The sequence below is a fragment of the Calidris pugnax genome, unplaced genomic scaffold, assembly GCF_001431845.1.
Source record: "Calidris pugnax isolate Ruff unplaced genomic scaffold, ASM143184v1 scaffold69, whole genome shotgun sequence".
NCBI classification, from domain to species: Eukaryota; Metazoa; Chordata; class Aves; order Charadriiformes; family Scolopacidae; genus Calidris; species Calidris pugnax.
The window spans coordinates 207,522-230,635 of NW_015090859.1; the positions used below are offsets into that span (position 1 = coordinate 207,522).

A 23,114-nucleotide genomic window follows, 5' to 3' on the forward strand; every position below is an offset into this window, starting at 1 on the left:
AGAACTGGCTACACACTTTCTGAGAACATTCCTCTGTCTGAAAAGCACACATCTCATCTGCATTGAAACGTTCAGCAAGAATGACCTAATTTCAGAAAAAATCTAATGGAAATGTGTCTAGCATTTCTATTTGAATGAGATGTTCCAATGTTTTAAAATGCCATTCAGCTTCAAAATGTATATTGCATCATACCATATACCAAATAGTAGTTGAAATACACTATTGTCATATATCACAGTATTTCCTATTTTAAGAACACAAAGACATTAAAAAGCAGACATTTAAAAAAAAAAGTCTTTGTGTTCTTAAAACCAAAAATGTTTAATAAATTCCATTTGGAATGAGAGAAAACGGAGATACTGCAATTTCCTTTGGATTTAAAATGTCACGTTTTTCCTTTCTCCCCCACCTCCCCACCTGCTTTCTGTCTCCCCTTCCCCTCCCTAGCAATTTGTGTTGACCTTAGATGGGCTTCATGGATATCAAGAAACCCACCGTAAAATAAAGCATATCCCCTAATGTGAATTTATGGCACTGAATGCCACAGAGAACCTGTTCAATGTCATTTTCTGTTTTATTTCAGCTGTCTGTGGTTGTTATAGTATTACATAAAGTAATAACAGTTATGCTGGAAATGAATATGAAATAGATGATAAAAATATCCTTCACTAGGATTTTACTGACCTCCTCTTTTGAGGCTATTTATTATAGCTGAATGAATTATTTGCAGCATATAATTTTCTTGCCGAATGTAACGTCTTTTTCACTTGTGCAACTTTTCTCAGCAGAATGCAATTTCCTAGAATGTATACTTTCTCATATTGATTTAACAAAAGATTTGTAAGCACTTTTGCTCTATAGCAAGCAAAGCGTTTGCTTGGAAACACTACAAACCCTGCGACTACCCAGCCTCCCTGGAGCTGTGAATCTCTGCAAGAAAACGGGCTGCTTAGTAAGAAGCAGCAGCCATGCACAAATAGAAAGTTAGCCAGACTTTGAGATCCTATCAGTAAATATATATTTGCTGGCACATTGTTTTCCTCACTGCTTGCCTAGAGCTACAATGGTGACTTTTCTGAGAAGCAGTTTTCCTTGGCCACTTAAGGTATCCATTGCTTGCTCAATCTAAGAAACTTAATAGGTATGGTAGGCAGTCGTAGCCTTCTTTGTTAGAACAGGTCCTTGCTCAGACACTTTTGTATTTGATATATTTGGTGCTATATATTAGTATACCTCCCTTACAATAACTGTCTTTGTATACTGATAGTTCTCATTTTCTCGGCTGTCCAATGTCATTCTCACATGTAGCATTTCTTTCTGCTGTACAGCTCTACTCTCAATACCTCAATTTTCCTGTTTTGTACCCCTCGTGTTGCTGTCTGCATCCTTTTATCCCTGATGACTGTGTTTTCCCCAAGGGGGTTTGGTTTCTCTTCTACTGCTATTTTCTTCCTTAGCTCCTTCCACTACATGCACTGTCACCTTGTAACTGTTTTTATGTCTTGCCTATTGTTCTCCCTGACAGTGAATAATCTATTTTTCATCTCAGGACTTTACCGTTATGTTTTCATCAGTTTTCTCAATGCTAATTTTAGCTGTCACCTGCACTGATGAAGGTTCCTGTTTAGCCCAGATTTTAGATCATCTGCTGATTCAGTCAGTTCCTCTGCACAGAGTCATGAGCCCTGCGTTGCTGTAGATGTGATTTGTCACTCAGAGCAATATTCATCATTTGAATGTCTCAGTTTGCATCTGAAGATGCTGGACCTGATCTCAACTTCATATACACTATTTGTTCTTTCCTCAGCTCGAGGGATTGTGCCGACATACAGTTTATACAAACTGATATAACCTATTAGTGTCCTGCAATGCATTTAGTGATTTAGTGCTACCAGACACTTATAATGGGATTTTCCTTACAAACATACAATTAAGAAGAGTTTTGCTCTGAAGTGGAACTACAAGAAGGGAAATCAAACATAGCGATTGTATCACTATGTTTTGTTCCTCTTTTGCTGGGCTTTGCTTTTTCCCAGGCCCTGTGTTATGATGCATTCAGCATTATCTATTGGTGCAGTAAAAGAAAACAAAGGAAGGATATTTGGGTTTTCCTCTTACAAGTTTTTTTGTTTTTTTTTTTTCAAAATTAAAACGTCCTGTTTTTCCAGAGGTGAATTGCAAGGAAATGAAGTCTGCTTTGCGCTGATCTTCACGAGCAGTGCTGCAGAGGGGTTCTGCCATTTACCGACTTTCATCTCCTGATGAAATAATACTCTCCAGATAAAAGGCCAAAGATAAATCAAATATAGTAATTTTGTATCTGTAAGTATAAAACTATGAAGGGCAAAGAAACCTCGTTCTTCTGTATCCAGTGCAACAAAGAAAGCTCCAACCTGTTGTTCTCTTAAACCAAGTGGACTGCTTCCCCTAACTCCTCCTCCCAAAGTAACCGTATGTAGTCATAGGACCCACCACTGTTTCCTCCTCTGCAGTGACTACAAGAAGATAAAGCATCCCAGATCTGTCACTTAACATATTTTTCCTTGGTGTTTGCCAGTGATCAGCCAAATCAGTCCATTAGCAGTTGTTTTGCTCTCTGTGATGACGGCTTCCAGCATTGTCTCAGCTTTGCACCAGTTTAACTTCAGTAGCTTCCAAAGTTTTAATCCTGATGTTCACTATCCTGGTTGAAATTGCCATGTGGCCTACAGAGTCTCATTGCATGCCCTCGGGGTATACTCATTTAACTCAACTTTTTAATGTCTCCTTATGTGATACTCCAGTTGAGCCTGGGCTCTTGCTGTCTCTGTTGTAAAAAATAACCCATCCTCCCTTGGGCTACGCACTGTCTGGTACAAGCCTTGCCCAAGAGGGCACTGTTTTCAGCTATGGAGTAATTGCATTGCTGTCTATTTGCGTAGTTACTCCAGCTTCAGACTAAGTGCAAATTCGGCCCACACTTTTGTTTTGGTGTTTGGCCATCCTTCGCATGCATGAGTTCACGTGGCCCTTTGAAGGCTGAGTCCTTTTGAAAGTAGATGAGTCTCAAACCTGTCAAGGTAGCATCAACTGTTTCCCGTGCTTTATTGCTCATCACATTTTTAATCTCTTCAACTATTTCCTTCGTTTTCCAACACTTTGTTCCCAGCCGAGAAGAGCGTTTAACATATGTTGCACCAATCTTGGAGCCATCACATCCAGTCCTGGTTCCTGGCTGGGGAGCAGTATCCCAGCCCCTTCACCCTCAATTCCAGCAGCATTTGCTGTTCACAGAGGGACCGTCCCGGTGATTGGGATTCTCGTGCCAGCTGGCAAGTGTTGGTAGCGGGTGCACCAAACCCCGCACGGTGCCATCCTTCCATCGCTGAGATCTGCCCAGTGCTCTAGATGGAGTTGTTATCTCTGCAGAATAGCGAGCGCATCTGCTTTGCATTGCTTCGTTAATGGCCGTTAATGACTAGAGTAAAAATCAGGCTGTGAATCACGGCTGTTATTGGACACAATTCTTTGCTGTTTGCTCAGCAAAAGGGTTCATTTCTCCGTCAATCAGATGGCTTTTTATGTGATTTATCTTTGACTTCCTTTCTGATAATGGTTATAAACTGGAACTGCAGGTCCCACGTGTCTGTCGCAAGGCTGCCCGGTCCTGGTGAATAGAGAGAGAGACTCGAGCAAGTAGGAGAGAGCAAATAATTAGAGACTTTAGCAACAGGCATAAAAAGAGCGCAAGGTATCTTTGTCGAACTACAGTGGATACCATTGGCTTTTGAAATGAGATTTGAGGCTTGGATTCCTTTATGCTGCCTGGAAATCAATTTAGTAGATGTGAAACAGTGAAGTTCAGAAAGTTGAAGTGGTATGCCAAGAGATCTGTGGCTCTTTACTATTCATGATCCTTTTGGGAACCTTTCTAGGAATTTATAAGTAGCATGGCTATCCAACTAATTTAAGGTACTAAAATAGTTCATGTTGAAGCTTTCACCAGCCCAGTGTATAGAATGATGTCGCGGGCTGCGAATTCAAAGAAACTTTCTATTAATAAGGAATTTCAAGAGATGTTTCGGGATTTGCTGTAATTCCTGGAGATTTTCAACACCCTTCTGAAAATGAATTCCGTAATGTAAAGCATTCTCAAGGATTTGCACATTGCTCTCCCACAAAGATATGTATTTTGAATGTCAGCATATCTTGGGATGTGCAGCTATCTGATTTTCTCATATATATGACCGCATACTGTGGCCAGCCCTGACAGAGCCAAACTAAGATCAGTATATGGAAAGGCTTCCAGATTTCATAGGTCTGTAGAAAGTAAAGTTAGAAGGGATTCCCAAAGCTCACTTGTGCCCTGCCCCATCCTCAAGCAGGACCAAGGGAGAAGTAAATCTTTCCTGCCAGGCGCCTGTCCAACCTGATCAAGGGATGCGATTGCATGGTACCTCTAACAAAATCTAGTTTAATGCTTCTTGAATTTTATAGTTAATTTTTTTTTTTCTTAATTTCTTATCATACCTATATATATGCAAATATATACATACACATACATTTTTACATGCATATGCATATATATGCACATACATAAAATTATGTATGTATACATAAACATAATGAAAGTGTAGACCCGTTACATTTTGGGTTTTTTAAAAGTCTTTTAAGAAAATAGCTAAACAAATATAGAAAGTAGGAACACTCATATCAGGTTCTTGAAGTGGTGCAGTCTTTTATTTTCCTCATTTACCCCCTTTACCTAGATTCGAAATTTATGATAATCGGTCTTTTGTAAGAGCATGTGGAAACTTTGCAGAGATGTATTACTGTCAGCTCTTTACACAGATCAAAAATGTTCCGTGCAGACAGGGCTTTGGAAGGGAATGCTATCTGTTTCTTCAGGAAATTAAACGCACAAATTCTTTTTGCATCCTTCCAGCTGTAATAAATAGCTGAAGGACTCAGTCTGTGGCTGTTTCTCTGAGCTTTCCCCTAATGGATCATTCAGATGAATAATTCAAAGGAAACATTTAAACTATTTTGAAGTGCACATGTTCAAAATGCACATGTTCAAAAACTGCAAAGTACATCACATCCCTGTTCTGGTCATTTTCTATCAACGTAAATCCATGGTCTGAACATCCTGGCTCAGGAATTTGCGAGTTTTTTTCTGTGTGAGAAGTCTCTGCAAAAAACCAGCTCCCCTCTCCTGACCAGTTAACGTAGATAGCTTGTTACTTGAGAGTGACAGACCATGTGTAGCTCTTATTTTCCTGAAGTGAGTGGTGAAAATAAAGTGAGAATGGCAGAGAACTGTCTCAGCTTTCTGGAGGAAGATGTTTTCTTTTTTTTTTTTGTTTAATAAATTTCTGCACAGAAACAGAGGAAGATCGGATGCCGTGAGAGAATGAATGGCATCTCAGCAAACTTCACAGTTTCTCTCAGCCCACTCCTTTCCTCTGACTGTAGGAGATGTGAGCTTCCAGGTGGTCCCCTGCAGAGAGGGCTGCCTTCCACAGCCGTTGTAGCCAGCAGAGCTGGCTCAAGACTGGGCTTAGTATGACAACCTCAGCAGACAGAACTGGTAGCAGAAGTCCTTTGACAAGTTGAGCAGCTCAGACTGGGAAAACAGCTGGGTTTAGCTCTGGTCACCTGAGCTTTTGTAATGACTCATATGTTCTGAATTTTAACTCTGTCAAGACAAACCTTGAGCAATACGAATCTTGTTTGCACTTTGCTCAATCTCCTGTTTTATAACCACAAAAAAAGTTCATCTTCAGTTGAGATTTTTGTAAGATTCTGTAGATTAACTACAACATTAAAATGCCATTTGTTTTAAAAAACAAATTTGTGTCTAAACAGAAGATGAGCCGACAGTTGAATGCAACTTTATTACATTATCCTTAGCGTTTTACCTGCTTTGCACTTCCATCTCCTAATATACTTTTTTGAAAAGGAAAACTGACATTCTGTGCATCAGTAGTGTAGGCTGGTTACTGAGTACCTCGTGCTCTACCTTGTGCTTCTTTCTGGAAGTGTTTCCAGGACTGCTTGTGCTCTACTGGTGCTTCCCTTTGAATTGTCTTCTGGAGGAGCCAAGTGCCACAATGGGGTCTCAATGCACAGGGGCAGCTTCATGCTAGAGGGTTTTCTCCTTTGGGTTAGAGGTGACCTCCTGGGTCAAACATTTTCCCTGTCCCTGCAATAAAGCCAGGAGTCACCTATTTCCAGCCAATGTGCCCAGGCCCTTGGAGCTGATGGCAGCCAGCTTGAGCTGCACCCATCTCCAATGTACTTTGGGTGGGATGGCTGGGGTAGGACGCTGGACCAGGGATGCTGCTGGCCCAGGATTCAGGGAACATTTTTACATGACTTATGGCCTTCTCTACGTACTCTGTCCCTAAGCTGTCGAGTGGGTAACTAAGAACTGGCATCCTTCTACTAAAAAAATCTGATTATGTATTTTGTGAATCTCTGATTTTAGGATGAAATTTTGACAGTCATCAGGAGGGTAGATGACAACTGGGCAGAAGGAATGCTGGGTGACAAGATTGGCATTTTCCCTATCCTCTATGTTGAGGTAAGTTCATAACAGGCAGTGGTGGGTGCTTCTCGTGATGTCTCGCAGGTTTTCTTGTGCCCGCAAGGGCAAGATAACCTTGAAAATTCTTAAATGAGAGGGATAGATTACACCGGAAAAACTGAAAAGGGAATTTTTTGCTTGCTGTCCCCTAAGGCGCTGTGAGGACACACTCAGTTCAGTTTAAGGTGGCCAGCAAAAAGGTATGCCCTGAACTATTGTTGAAGGTTTCCTGTGTAGCATTTCTAGTATAATCTCCGTAATACTTAGGGAAAATAGGGGAGGATGATTGCAGTTGGGGTATCTTGCATGCACCTGAGGAGAGGTGGGTGCTGCCGGCAGGTGGGGAGCAGTGGTGAAGGCTCAGCCATGTCCTGAAAGCACAGACCTTTGGAGGAGTGCTGCAGGTGTCCCCTGCGCCAGCAGGAGCTCGGGCAGCTCTACCCATGTGCCCAAGGTCCCTCATTCCCTGTGTTCCAGACCTGTCCTTGTCCTGAGCACGTTCCCACCGTCATTTCCACAGGCTTATTTCAGAGTAAATGCTGAGACCTCGTATCCTCCAAGCAGACCCACTGTGCTACCTCTTCCCATTGCTGTGCCCTCCTGCTGGTGCCCGTCCAGCTGGATGCAGTGAGCAGTGGTGGCCCCGCTGGAGATGCTCTGTTGTCCAGGTGCCACGTGGTGCCTCTGGGGAGCTTTCCTCCTTCATGGGTGAACCAGAGCTACAAAGAATGGATGGGCACCACGTGTGTATGTATTTTTCCGAGGTGCTGCCACCCTGTACCCCATACTCGGAGCAGTATTGTGCTGTCTCTGCTCCCAGGCGTAGGCTGGTGCCTCTCTCCAGAGTGAAGTGTCTCTTGTGCCCACAGAGGAGCCCGCCTGGCTGTGTGCGCCTCTGATGCCTGCCTCCAAAATTACTTCTCCAGATTTCTTAGTTAATGATTTGAGACAAAATAGAGATAATTAGTGCCTGACTACCTAATTATTAACTCCGACAATGACCAATTTGGAATAAACCATCATTAATATACATTGCGTTCCCACAGTTGACAAGAACAATAATATTAAAACCAGAATGTGTAGGAGCCATTATTGGGAAACCAGCTGCCTCGCATAAGTTAATGACTAGTTTTCCTCTATTCTGAATGCGTAAGACATTTTCAGTTTGTTATGATTAAATGAGGAAGCTGTGTTTCTCCCAGATTTCATCCTTTCCCCCTTCTCTTTGTTGTCCCCGGGATATGCTGTGTTACTGTCCTGAACTTTGCTGCAGAAAGAGTGAACTGGGGACCTCTGTGCAGCAGCTACAGTGTCACCCCACCACCTTTCCCCAGCAGGCTTCACCTGGAGGCTGTAAGTGCTTGCACTGCCTACACACCGAACAGCATCCCAATCCCTCTCCCACCCCAACGTATCCGTTCTCCTTAATTACTGCTCTCATAGGGTGAAGGGCTGGAAGCCTCAGAGGAGCAGCCTGTTGGGAACATGTGCAATGTTGTCTCACTGTAGTTCTCCAAGTGCTAGCACGTCCCGGGTGCCCACAGAGGAGCAAGAGGTAACACTGTGCAGAGTCAGAACAGCAATGCTGGAAGTTTCTAAAGAGATGCAAACAGCCAGGCAGCCAGCACCAAGGAAGAACTATGCACAGAGGAATGTGTGTGCATATACATTCATACACAGACACACACGTATATAAAATAAATACAACTATATACACTTATGCATATATTTGCATACCTATGCACAGGCTTATATTTTATTTGTATAAATTGGAAATCAGGAGGCTTGAAAGGCTTTTTAAAAGGAGATAGTTGGGTGTCATGAGCATAATAGCAGTGCCATGCTTTGTAAAGCTGAAGGGAAATGATCCTCCATACAGAAACATCAGCTGCCTATTTCATCCACATCCTGGTGGATGGAGGTCTTGTTCTGAATATGAGATGAGCTTATGCAACTGTTGGAGTTATACAATTATGTTGCTTCACATGTTACTTTACATTAAAAATTAAGAGGAATCAGCAAGCCAAATCCCAGAGAAGTTTTGAAAATCTCAGTGCCAATGTTTATAAAATAAATCCATTAAACAAGTAGTACTTGAATCTAAAAACACTCCTTGAGTCTGTCCAAGTCCATTAAGTAGTTTTCAAAATCTTGGCAAAATGTGCAGAATAAGCAAAGCTTAACTCTCACGGTAGCCTTCCACTTGTGTGAGCCGATAGTCGAAGTGCGGGGGATTTCACATGGCATCCAAAGCCCTGCAGCCTGGATGGAGCAAATTCCAGCCTGGAGCCCATCTCTAAAGGCAGGCACTGATGTCCCCAGCTGTTCCCACGGCCCAAGTAAGAGCTCTTACCCTTGCTGTGGCAGCCAGAGAGTTAGAAAACAAGTCAGTCACTTCAAGGCTATCAGAGCTAAGCACACCAGAGCTACAAACAGGGAATAAAATCCTTGTTGTGGCTTCCCTTTGGTGAGAGTTGGTCCCAGCACTGTGTTGCCAAGCCCCTCACACAAATATTTGCAAGGAAGGCTTTTTGCAAGTGCTCTGTTACAAAGCACTTGCACAGGCAAGGCTCAGGGGCAGGGGGGAGGAGAGGTCTACCACAGCCCTGCTGGGCCATCAGCGAGCTCCTCATCAGGACCCCACTGGTCTCCCAGCATTCAGGTTTGTCAACTGGCCCACACAAAAGCCTGCAGTGTCTCCCTAGGCTCCTTTGTCTTCTTTCCAACCTGTGCTTACTGAACTTGAGAGTGGTCTGCTTCTCTAAGAGAAGTCTGGGAGGGCAACTTTTAAAGCCAGACTGTGGTGTCACAAAACAGCAGCATAAAAAACTAGCCGAAGACATCAAAGTATATCTGCTCCCTGCAGTGTTTTAGAAAGTCTGCATCTCAGCATTATGTGTCGTTGCCCATATAGCCATATTGGTGTAATGTGACATGGATTTTATGCTTTATTCACTGCAAGTGTCCAGCAAGAGTGCTTGCATGCCTGCTGTGTCTGACTGTCTCTCTGCAGAGAGGCTTTTTCCTGCCTCTGTAGTGTCATCTCTGTCCCAACCTCAGAGAAGCTACAATCGTATAAGGAATAAATATTTGCAGCTCACAATGGTGACATTTATAGAATGAGTCACACACAGTATGTTCTGTCAGGTAGAGTTTGCACTATTTTTTTTTTCTTATTTTGCTGCTGTCCTTCATCTCCAGTAGAAGTCATTTGGGCTGATAATTTATGTTTTAATTTGTCTTCAGAAAAACACAACATAATCAAATAGATTCTCAAGGTGCCTTCTGTCCTGAAATAAACATCTTATTAATAATCTGTATGGTTTGAAGTCATATTCTCGCTGGGAGGAATTTTGGACCTGCAAGGAATTCAAAGTCCTAACTAAATTTATTTTACTGTCTTCAAGCTAGCTCCTTCATTCTTAATAACTGCTGTTATTATCTCTATTTGGAAGTTGTAAGTGTTGTGCCACTATGTGTAAAATTGAGAATAATGAAGAATAAAGTGTGTCCTAATAGATTTAAGTGTCTGGGAATGAAATTTGAGGGCAATGGTGTGCCGAGTGTTTGGAGGGATGCATCCTGCTTAAATAGGCAGGAACTGGAAATACAAAAAGCTGAGCTATTAGACCAAAACTTCTGACTGCAGCCCCCAATGCAAAGAAGTATTGACCGAGATCAAGAAGCCTTACGAGTCAGTGGTAGAGCAAGGCAATTATGTTGAGCGCTACTGTGACTGTAATATCAGCAAATTACAATTGATGAAGTGCCAGCCCATTGTTATAATGTTTTATGGCAGCAGGGGCACTGAAAGCTGTGATTAAGTAATATTAGGAGTTTTAAAATTCTTTTTACAGAGCAGTGAAGCAGGGTAATGGGTGTCTTCTCCTGTTCTTCACAGTCAAAGAGAGGAAAAGGTGGAAAGGAGGTCTAGGAGAAGGAGGGAGGAGGAGAATGGGCAGAGACAATGGTTTCAGTGCCCTGCAGCATAGATCCACAGGACTCCCCAGAGACCCAGGGGAAAAGAATTCTTGCAAGTCAGTGTTTGAAAAGAGTTCAGCCAAAAAGAAAAAAAAAAATAAAATAAAACCCAAAGCTAAATGAGTTTCTTAAAGAAAACAATGATTTTTCATTCCAAAATTAGCTTTGCAGAGCAGAGCACCACATTTAACGATTTTGTGCTGTGCCGCTGGATCTACCAATCATCCTGAAACAGCTTAACCCACTCAGGGGAACCTGAGCACATTTGCCAGGATCCCAGCTGTGGCTGTTGAATAGACCCATCTTCCCAACAGAATTTGACCGTCTGTGTGTAAGGACTTTGCTGAGGGTAAGCTTTAGTTAGCCTGCAGATTAGTGCAAATGGTTGAGAGTTTAGTGTGTGTGTGTGTGTCTGTGTGTTCAGTTTATCTGAAGATTTGGAGGTTTCCAGGAGGTGATGTAGGGGACCACTCTGAATCCCAAGGGTCTTCTCCAACCTAAATGATTCTATGCTTCTAAGCCCTTCCTATAGCCCTGCCTATAGATCTGCTTGACTTTGGGATTCTTTGGCACTTTCCTGGTGGTGTGGCCCCCAGTCTGGCATTCAGTCTGGATGGCAGATTTTGTACCTTTTCCCTCTATACGCAGATTCCCATCCTAGCCATTTCCAAATCCCCTGGTGTCCTCAGCAGCAGTCATCACAACTATATTCCTGAAAACTCAGATGTGTGTGTGTGTTTATTTGTGGCTCTAATAGATGTTTTGACCATTTTCAACAACACCAGCAAATAATTGTTGCCCTGTTCACTTCTTCTCTATGTTTTCTCTCTCCTCAATCTGTTTGATTCCTCCCTTCACTGCAGGACAGATGGGTCCCATAGGGATGGGACTCTCATAATGAATTCAACCTTGGTGTCTGACCCGTCATTTATATATGTGTGGTCTCTGTGGCAACACACTCTGCACCTTTCAGAGTATCCTTTATGAAATCCTTCAAAAAAAAAAAAAAAATAAAAAGGAACGTTAGACAGTCATTAGATAATAGATAACCATGTTTGTTTGGTGCCTTTTCCAAAAGGAACATACGAACTCTGTTTTTAAGGACTGTCAAAATGGTTCATTTAAGCCTTGCTAGATTCATATAATGCTAATAAAAATGGAGGCTTTTGAAAGGTGGGTAGGAAACTAATGTAGATGATTTTAGAAAAGCTGACTTACTAAATCTCAGAGGAGCAAATTCATCCCAGTAGTAAGTAGGTGTAACACTAATGAGTTAAGAATTATACCCATTAACATCAGAATTGATTTTTTTCTGTTCTCTCTCCCTTTGTGTGTCAGATTAAAATGGAATAAGAACCTTGTAAAGCTGACAATAATGTAAGCTTTAAGAGGTGTTCTGCCAATTTCTGTTGAAAAGCTTTATTGATATGCATTTTCAAATTTTATAATTACATTGTTTTAAGACTTTCATTCCTGCACCTTCATAGTTTCTAAAAAGTTGGTCCTGCTTGTTTTCCTCTTGCATAGAATATTGGAGAATATTCTAAGATACTTTTTTGGTATGAGATTTCTACGTGAATGGAGTACAAAATACAGTTCCCATGTTTAACAGTCAAACTACAACTTGCAGAATTTGTGTTGGAGGCTGCAAGAGGGACCTCAGTAAGAACCTATACACCTACTACTATTTTCACATCAATCCATGAATAAAAATTCTTGATGTAAAGTAGTTCAATACATACAAAGTAAAATAATTTAAAGAACTTCAAATAACTGTGATGTCAGTCAGGAAAACTAAGAGTATTAGCAGCCACAAGGGAGAAGATTAAACATACAATATATAATTATATATGTTGTACATATGCACATTATTTTGAATCTGTGACCCCTCTTTTCTGCATAACAGCTCAATTTCTTATTTTATGTTCTGCTTATATAAATAAAGTATCTTTTGATCTTTGATTTAATTTCCTACGAAAAATGTAAATTAGCATGACTTCGGGCAAAAAAAAGTTTTATTAATTTTGAGTGATTTATTTTAAGTTTTCTGTTAGTTTCCAGCATCCTTCATGAGTTGATAATTCATACAGATTCTGTAAGACTTTTCTCCATCTTTAGGATACAAGAGTGAGCTGCATTGTCACCTTTTGACTTAAAGGCCAGGTTTCCCCCTCGTTAGATTAGCTGAGCTCCTCAGCTCCATAGACCTTTTCTAATCCCTCACTCCCCTCAGGTTGTGTCTGGAGAAGTCAATGCAGCATTGCTTTCTGGTTTCTGTGTCAAGGAGCATGTTCCTCTAAAGTTCATCTTGGGTGGGTGCCACAGAGTAGAAGCCTGCATTCAGAGGTAGGTGGGAGTGCTGTCACGTTTGAGTCATCCTCCAGCCCAGACAGTCATGAGACCTGTGGTGAGCCGCGGGGAGAGCCAGAGCCTAAATTTAGACAGAGCTGTAGGTTGTGAAAATTTGCCTTTTGGGAATTGACAGTTTTAGTTACAGGTCTTCTCTAGCTTGTCCTCCCGCCTGCTTTCCCACGAATGAACCAATAATTAAGTTATTCAGATTTATATGTTATGACCAATCTTTCTATTAATCAAAACCACATCCAAACTGTTATCACCTCTTATTGTTTCAGGGGCTGTTGAACCAGAAATTGGCCAGCTGTCATACTCAGGAATATCTTCCCCACCCACCCTCTCATTATGAGTAACAACTGAATTTCCTAGATTTTATTTTTCAAAAATAACTCTCTAGGGTTATTTATAGAAAGTTTCCAGCCCAGCCAGCTTAAGCACAGAACCTTGGCAAATAAACCCATTTAATGAGTCTTTCAAATGCATATATCATTTTCATATCCATATGGGGCATTTTTGAGGCGCTGCCTCCTAGGTGCCAAAAATTGAAGTGAAAGTTAAGTAAGATGGACTGACTTTTGCTCTTCATCTGATAACAAGACTTTGATCTCTAGCCACAATTCACTCAAGGACTTCCAGCACTTCCCTTCAAAAATCTTGTTTGTCACCCTTCCCAGTGCAAACTGACTGGGGACTTGCCTGCAGTGTTTTACACATGCTTCCCCGTGCTATCAACTCTCCTGAAGTGTGCTTGTGCTTGACGGGTTTTCCAGCCCTGAGTGCAGTTCTGCTTCATTTCTGTTATTTCTATGCTGAGTTTGGGGTTCTACCTCAAAGTTTATGTTCTCTTGTTATGGTCCCGGGAGTGCATTTTTTACAAAACAAGCACTAGTTATGACCCCCCAATTTCCCTGGACAGAGAGAACAAAATGTCTTCACTAACTGTTGCATATCACTTGATATTTGCATCCGTTTTAGTATTTTATTTGTCTTTACTGTCCTTTCATCCTTGTTTCCACTCTCTGTTTTAAACATCTAAATTTGCAGTTGGATAGTGAGTGAAGAGACACGTCTGCTGATGTACAGTCCTACCAGGGAGTCACACCAAGAAGCAGCAGCAGCAACAGAACAGCAGGAACTGGGAAATACTCTTCCAAATCCTTTATGAGAGCTTGCGGGTGTCTTGGTATTGTTCATCTGACCAACAGCAGACAGATCTCTACATCTGAACTAATTGTCTGGATTCCCCCTTACCATCAAGAGAGATGACCAGGTGCTTGTAGGGATAGAAATAGGCATTGCTGCTTAAGGGATTTAGCAAAAATACGTCAGATGAGCCTACTTGTAGAAGAGCCTGTTTCTCTTTGTTGATTAGGAGAGGAAGGAAGGGCTGCCAGCTCCAGCCTAAGGAAGGGGGAACTACTCCTTGTCTTCTGTGGTGGCTCATGTTGTGAGTCTGTGCTCTGTATGGTGTGAAAGGGAAAGGTCCACAATGCTTACTGCACGTAAAACCTGCCATTTCACCAGCAAAGAGTGTCTACATTCAAGTCAGTTCTTTGATGCTATAGGCAATATTTATAAACTTCCAAAAGTATGTCATCTACCTAGCAATGTTTATTCTGATTTTCTTAGGGAACCTTAAAATTGCTGTGTCTTTCAGAAGCGACAAGGCATCCTGAATGGATAAGCTTTTGGCAACACTTGGACAGCAAATCTTGGGACATCTTAGGTGCATTCTTTACTACCCATTACTTCCCTGTTCTGCTCCTGGAATAGCTGAGGCCTGCCACGGATGTTGAGGAAGTCTCTTCCACACACAAAAAAAATAGCTGGTTTTGTGGTCCCACAATGTTTCAAATGGAAAAAATCCTTCAGGCAAAGCATCAGTCCCTTTGCTTAGAAGGACCAACTAAATAGATAGCACATTACTTAGGGTTAGCTTTTGCCTATGCGATTGACAACAAACATTTTGGGCTTCCCAGCACTGCTCAGCATCCTCATAGCACTCAGCCATTGGAGTGAAATCTTTCAGCAACTGCGCAGGTTTCCAAGGGCTGGAAATTAGCATTCCCCATTGAGCGTAACCGCTATCCCAGGGCCCTGGAGCAGCTCTAGAGCACATCATCAGTAATCTGCTCTCTCCAGAGAAGGCACGAGAACAGGGCTTTTGTCTTTTGCAGCCATTGATCACCTCTGACAGCTTCTAAAGATTGTTTCAGCAGTGCTGAATGCCTGGGATCTTTTTCCTTTTGAAAAGAAAGTATCTTTCAGTCTCACTTACCTAGAGCTAATGCATGAATGTATATTAAGAAACTATATGTCAACAGATAGACAATTTGTCTAGCAGTTAATTAAAAATAAAATCCTAGAGGATTGCATTATTTCTCACACAGGCATTCTTTATTTTGTTTCCCACTGTCCTCGTTAGTCTATGTTGCACATCTTAATTAGCTTCCTTCTTGGGGAGCCTTCCTGGTGCCATAAAACTCCAAGAGTGGAAATTTTCAATCCAAATGTAGCCACAGAGGGAAGGTGCGAGGGTTTTGGGAGATGCCCCTGGAAAGCTGGCTATCTTCTCTGCCCCTTTTCTGTCAGCCACAGCCATTTGAGCAGAAAGTAAAATGTTTCGGTGTGTGAGCCACAGCACTGGTGCTGGGTGTGCCAAAGAAGAGTGAGTCCAGTATTAAAATCCCAGCCTATGAAAAGAGCTGGAGAATGTGGAAGCCCACGTTATCCTTTGCTGTGCCAGTGGTGGGTGGGATGACCTCCATCAGAGGGATGGGATGGACAGTTGATGTCAGTGACACTGTAAATGATTTGCAGGCAGGTGTCTGTTACATCCCTCCTTGTCTCTGTTTTCAAAAGGTGTTACGTAAATATTATTCTACTATGGTGAAGAGTCACAAAATGTGGTTAAGCTTGATCTTTTAAGCTTTCAGAGGACTAGTTTCAAGAACAATAGCTTCCTGATGGGATGAAGCTATGAACTGTTTTTACCTCTTTCCTTACTTCTTATTGTGGCAGCTGCTGGAATGGCCAAGCTGTCTTTATTCTAGCTACAAAGCGACCCGGGAGCATATGTGTGTGCTGAATGCATGCTTCAAACAACAAAAATAGCATGTGAAGTTGATTTTTTGCCTAAAAATGTCATTAGCTATGCCAAAACCAGATGTTTGAGTTAAGTCTCAAATCCCCTAACATTTTGTTAGGTGTTAGAGCTGAACATTGAGAAAACCAAGTTCAAAAGGCTAGAGGAGGAATGAGTACAAGCAAATGAAAAACAAAAATCAAAAACAGAGGGAGATAGTTAGAATTAATTTGGGGATCTCCATCTTTTCCAGATTTTCTCTAGAACACACAGGATTCTTGAAGCCTCACCCCTTTGTGTTTAGTCTATCCTGTAGAAGAAATTACATAGGAGTCCTTGTTACTGCTTACTTTGTTCCTTTACAAAGTAAATCAACTGCTGTTTATTTTATGTTCTGCTGTGCCATTTTTGGCTGTGATACTTGTGTTGTTTTATTCTGACAAAAGCAAGGGCTGCTGCCAAAGGGATTGTCCTGCTTTTGCCACATCTGTGACAACATTTTCCTTCTGCCTTCCTTGCTCCAGGACTACCAGACATGTGGTTGCATGCTGAGATGGATCCGGGAAACTCACCCTGTTGAAAGCTACTCATTTAAGTTGTTGCTGCTTCTTTGCTTTCCAGTCATACCTGCTCCATCATCCCATTTACCGCATAGCTACATGGACGTGCTGATACAGGGTAGAAAGTGGGAAGATGGGAAAGGAGGACGTGTGGCAGCTCACACTCATGGCAGGAAAACATGACCAGGGCAGCAACCCTCACCCATAGATACTCTGCAGGCCATGCTGCCGTTGAGCTGCAGTCTAGGCCATCGCATCAAAATGGTGAGGTGAGGAACATGGGGCTTTGTGTAAGCAACCTCCTCTACCTCCTGCTTGTCCCTCTATTTATCTAATTATTGTATTAAGTTATAATTTTATGACAAAGTAGCACTAGGTACTCCATAAACAAGGTTAATAGTATTAGCCTCAGTTTAAGTAAGGCTGGAGGGAGTGTCCTGCTCTAAATCTAACTTTGAAGTCTTCTGATCTGTTTAGACACAATTGAATCAAATTGACAGGAAATTTCATGAGAGAGGTTTCCATAATAGAATTTTTCCATAACAGAATTTTTCTGGAAACCTTAGGACAAAGCAGGAGAGGCGCCAGAGCATTCAGGCAGTGGTGGACTCATGCTGGAGATATTCTTCTCTTGCCCTGTGGCTAAGGGGACGGCGCTGAGGGAAGAGGCATCTCTGCCTTGTGTTACTGTTTCTCAAGAAGAAAGCAACCCTGCAGAAAGAGGGAGAGCACTCCTGATTCAAGCCCTGTGTGCCTTGCTGTTGGTGGGAAAAGTAAAGCACAACAGCATGTTTCTTGATGGTAATCTCCTCGATCCCTTTTCTCTGATCTGCTTCTACAGCAGCAGCAGAGAAAGGAATTTACAGGCGTGTTTTCCTCTTGTATCCTTTTCCTTTTATTTTCCTAGCTTGGGGCCATGCTCTGCCTCGAGCACAAGATTTTTTCATACAGGGGGATCCCTGAGGGCACAGAAACACTCCTGAGGGCTGAGTTTAAGGTCATAGCAAAGGCAGCAGCACCTCATTTCAGCAACACATATGTCCGCTTTTGCATAGAGCAACTCTCACTCAACACATAACTGAGGTTTCGGAGCAGTACACAGTCAGAGTTAGGTGTGTCACTCTTCCTATTTGGTTGCTGGTTAAAGAGAGATCAATGTACTTTCATGACAAGTAGTAAGGACATTGCCAATGGGAATCATATCCTCACGTCTGGCACCATTCATCCATGTGGCTGGCAGTCCTACCCAGTCTTTGGCCAACCTGATTGCTGAGGATTTACAAATATCAAACTCTCATTATCTCACATCCTGATTATGGCTACATCCTTTTTGCATCCTTAACAAATGCAGACCTGACTCATTCGTGATCATAAAGAGTGCTCATCTGCTGCCACTTCTTTCTTTCTCTCCAAAGCCCTTTTCTGTCCTGTAGAGCCCATACAACTTGCCCTTACTTGCAAACCTTGGATTACTCATTTCTCTCTCTATCTATCGTCTTTTATTTACTACTGAAAGATCAACTCATGCCTTTGATCAGCCAGCAAAGCCAATCACTTCATCAGTTTTTTCAAATTCTCATTTTCTTCCATAGTGCTCTGTTCTTTACTGTTGTGACAAATGCTTCAAAAACATCCGGACATCTGCATCAGCATTGCTACTCCAAGCTCCTCTCTAAAATTGTTCTTGGCTGTGATGCCAACAGAAGATTAATGGTGTGAAAAATCCTCTGTCCATCTTGCTGATAAGACTGTCTTCTTGTATATTTTGTCTATATCTATATATTGTCTCTTCTCCTCCTCTTAGTTGTACTTTCTTTGGGCCAAGAGCTGTCTCGTTGCTCTATGTTTACGTAATAGCTCTCACAATGGAGTTCTGATCCGTGGTGGGAGTTCTTCAGCATTTAATGGCAAGAATAATGAAAGTATTAATAACAAATGTCTCTGTGTGACTGCAGCACATGGTGTGGTCACAGTTTGCAAATATACAGTTTCCTCGGGACAACTTGTCTCTCTGCCTACAGAATGTAGGTGCAACCCAGGGCAGTCCATTTTCAGAAAGGAATGTGTTAGGAAAATATTTGAGCTTGAGTAATTCCACAAACAGGAAAAAAAAAAAAAAAAACCCAACAGACAGTGCTCTGCACTTTCTGAAAGATTTCCTACTGTGCAGATTTTTTGCTAGCCCATTAATTTTGCCATCTCGGAACTCAAACAGCATGGCCTAGAGCAGTGGTTTCCCAAATTCCTTCCAGTTGTAGCATACTAACATAAACAGCATTTGCATATGGATGTCATAAAAGTGACTAATGCCGGCAATCATCATACTTTATTGCAGTAATGTGACACATGTGCCTGAGCATCCTAAGAGATCTGCTCAAAGCTCATTGGCGCTGAAGAAGCGGCGCACCTCTTATCTAGCAGTGGCACCCGCGGCAGAGCAGGCTTTGACAGGCACCAGAGTGTGAATCCAACTTTAGATGAGCATAGGAGAGGGAAAGGTACTAGCTGCTTCACTGCATGACTCAACAGCGCTGGGTGCGTGTCGTTTGCCCTAAACCAGAAATCAAGCTCAGGAAGTTGAACAAATAGCATTTTCTAGTTTGATAGCCGGAAAGTTCAACGAACCCCTTGACTGCAGCTGTTGGCAAGTCGGTGGAGAGACATCTGACTCCGACCTTGGCCTTGTACCCAATCATATTTTAACATCTCGGATTCTCCAAAGAAGGCTGCAAACAGTTCCTCTAGGCGAGGGGCAGTCATGCCACGAGTTGCAAGGCTGAATGCTGCCATTTTCAGTCAAGAATTTGCAGAGTCGAGGGAATTCGTTACAGTTCAGCCTTGTCAGATTTTGCTTCCACGAGATGAGGGGGGAGGGTTGTGAACCCAATTACATCATCATATAGCACAGAAAACACATTTGCATGTCTTACAGACCCGCTTTCAGAGCTTCAGTTGCCAGTCAGGCTTTTGACACTACTGAGATGTGCATGATTGTGCCATGAGCAACAGCCACTGCTTCCTAATGCCACCCCAATCTGTTGTCCACCTTTTAAAAAAATATGATGGAAGTATAAAGGTCTCGTAGGTAAGACAAACTCGTGTAAAAAAAAACGTTTAAAAATAACTGGTCACTGCATAGAGTGAAGAAGGAGGCAAACTAGTGCTCACACTAAGGGAGAATAAAGAGCTGTGCTGTTTTCACACATCTGTGGGGGCAGGAGGCGCTTTAAATGTACAGATAATTTCAAGCAGTGTTTACACCATAATAGCCACAGGATAGGAAAGCTACGAGAGATAAACTCAGGCTGGCAAGTGAGATCTGTCTCAGAACTGAAGTAAGAAGGCGGGTCTCCCTGTCACAGGGATGACCCATGTATCCTGGTTTGATGCTGCCCCATCTGTGTGTGCTGCACACAAACACATATAGTTCATCTCCAATTTCAGAGAAACATCTCAAAACTATCTCTCTAGGAAGTCATTGGGCACGTGGGTGAAACAGCAGCACATCATGTCCTGACCCATATTTTCACCCCAAATGGCAAATAGTGAAACCAAAGCCCGGACACAGCTCTCCAGTGATGCAGCAGCTTTCGTGACATGTGGCTGACGCCCTTTGATGTCGGCCTCTCCCAGTGAAACAGGCAGTGTGACCCCTGGAGCTGGTGCTGCAACTCTTCACCACAACCAGCAGCCCTGCTGTAGAAGGAGCTCCATGCACACAAAATCTAACTGTACAGCCTCATGGGACGTTGTTCTATTGCAAATGCCCCGTACCACATCCAGCGATCTTTCTCTGTCTTGTATCTGGGAAGCAGGAGCCAGAAGAATATGTAGTCAAAAATTTCTCTTTCCTATATATAGTACACACAGGGCACAGGCTGTTTATTACAGCCCTTTAGTACTAATGTCTGCTTGAAATGTGTATACCTTGGTTCCTTTTACAAGCAATTGAACCAAAACATTTTCTTGGCATTTGCTTTCATTCTTCATTTCACTGCTTTATCAGAGATAGAGACAGCAGTACATTTATTTGTGTGCGATTCCCCACAGGTAATCTTCAGTTGCAGCGCATAAAACTTAATTTTTCCCAATTGCACAAGATTTCTTATTCTACACAAAGTTGTAAATCACAGCAACAAAGACTCCTTGCTTGCTCAGTGTAGGCAAAGCCTTGCGGTACTTGAAAAATTACTTTGGCTTTCCCATGTACTCTTTGTGCTGCGATTCCAAGAGTTCCCAAGAGCTTCATAGATTTATCCAACCTCATGCTTTCTGCAGATAACACTGTTGATGTGAGGTGCATATAGGCCTTTTTGTCATTGTCCACCAGAACACTTTTGTTATCAATTCAGAAAGGACTTCAGCAAATATATATATATAGTTTCTTTCATCCATATCCTTTATCACCCTCATTTGTGTGCAAGTGTTTTCCTTAAAAAAGACATGGTATTGTTCGTTTCTTCATACAACTGTGAATGTTACAAAAACAATATTTTCAAGAACAATATTTCTGGGAACAAATCTATATAGTTTCTTTCATCCATATCCTTTATCACAATAATTTGTGTGCAAGTGTTTTCCTTAAAAAAGACATGGTATTGTTGGTTTCTTCATACAACTGTGAATGTTACAAAAACAGTATTTTCAAGAACAATATTTCTGGGAATAAATCTCAGAGAATGAACAAAAGGGCACAATGTTGTGTCTGGTAGCATGTGTGCACAGTACAGATACCAAGAAGACAGGAGTCCACAAAACAACATGAGCATGTTATTGCCTGGTTCATAATCCCATTTATAATTACTTGGGGGTTACACACTGTAATTAAGAAGCCACTTGCTTTGAGACTTCCAGGCTTGATGTGTGCATGGACTCTGAAGAGATCCTCTGCCTTAGCTGGTGGTATTTGGCTTGCCAATTTTCAGTTAATTCAAAATTTGGTAGATATTGTTGATCATCTAAGTAACCAATAGCACCAGGAGCCTTGTGGAACATTAAGGAAGGAGGTAGAAAGTTGCCAGAAAACTCTGAAAACATGAGGCTTGGCTCTTTTTAAGGCATGTAGGCTCTGCAGATATTGCTTAGAAATCACTTGTGATCTACAGAGCTCTGCTCCAGGAACTGCAGTGTCTTTCCTAGCCCATGCTGAAGTTTTGAGGTGCAGCTGGCTCAAAGCGAAAGTTTCTGCAAGTGAAGGCATCTCTATGTATTAGCAAAAACCTCCCTTCCTTGCAGTAATTGGCAACAATGGTAAAGGGCTCATACAGCTTTCCAGGTGTCAGCAAGACATTAGGACTGCATCTGAACTGCTTCTGAAAGCCTCCTGAGTCCGTCTTGGTCTCCTGTCCAGGCTGCTGCCCAACGTTAAGGCTGCCACTTCTGCCAGCACCAGCATCTTCTCTCACTGTGCAAACGATCACCTGGATTCAGAGGGAGAGTCACAAAGGTTTTCTGTTTAACAAGAACAAGAGTGAGGAACACCCAGCATAGCCACAAGGCTGGTGGCTTTTTACTAGAACGTGGCAGTGTTGTTTCAGGCTCATGTAGCTGTTCCTCCACAACGGGACTTTGAGCCAGGAGCCCAGGTACCCGGCTGAACTCCCAAGTCACTGTAGCCGTGGTCATTTCTGCATCTTAGCTGAAAAACATTATTTGAGAAACAGTTTCCTGAGGGACATCTTATCAAAACCGGCATGTTCCTGCGAAGTACTTAAGTCCTGATGAGTTTCATTTTTTGATGAAAAAAATAGTTTTGTCAGTAAACTGTTCACAAACTCAAGCAGGGACTCTTCTGGTACTGAAATTGGTGCCAGATGGGCAACAGTCCTTCCACCACTGAAGGCAGCTGGAGTTTTGCCACTGACTTCAAAGGAATTAGGATCAAGCCCATGAATTCATGACTGCACTTTTTATTTAGCTTTCTGAATAATTTATAAGTAAAAATAGGCTGGATTCTCCCACTCGTTCTGATGTTGAGTAAAGCTGTATTTGGTTACATTTCTTGCTTTCAAAGGAGCTTTGGTGCAGTCATGAGCATCTCATTATGAAAAAGGGTGTCCATAGAGGACAGATAGGAAGAAAAGAGAAGGAAATCCTCAGGCACATTGAAGACACACAACAGATCTGAGATTCAAAGATGACAGATCAGAGCAAGATAGTCCTCATACTTAGAACTGAAGGCTAGATAGCTAGAATTGTTTCAGGCAGTGGAGAGGGATGCAGAAAGCATACTTCTTTTTGGTGAGTTCATCTATTTTTAATGCCACTGCATTTAGTTTTATTTTTTTTCTTCTCAGTGATTTGGACATTAGTTTGCATAAGCTTACTATTGCACTTTGCTCCTGAGCAGACTCTGCAGCAGACTGCACATTTTGCTGGGATTCACCAAGCCATGTGTTTGTTCTCCATCACTGTGAACCATTTTCCATCTTAAAATTGTTTGGAAAAAAGGGAAAGAAAAAAAATATTCCCAGTTCACCACCCAAGGCTTAGTGTTTACTTCTGCTGCACGCATCATTTATTTTCATTCTGCAAGATCATGATGACACGCTCGTCCAAGCACAT

The 23,114-nt window shown here is 42.1% G+C and overlaps 1 protein-coding gene across 1 annotated transcript in view; it reads left to right on the top strand.

Moving 5' to 3' along the window:
* Window positions 1-23,114, top strand: part of SH3RF3 (SH3 domain containing ring finger 3) — a gene marked incomplete at its 5' end in the record, with an annotated part of 252,232 nt that overhangs the window by 162,680 nt on the left and 66,438 nt on the right. The window contains one exon of the mRNA XM_014944078.1: window positions 6,471-6,566. Within this exon, the coding sequence (XP_014799564.1) occupies window positions 6,471-6,566 (96 nt within the window). The remainder of the gene's footprint in view (window positions 1-6,470; window positions 6,567-23,114) is intronic.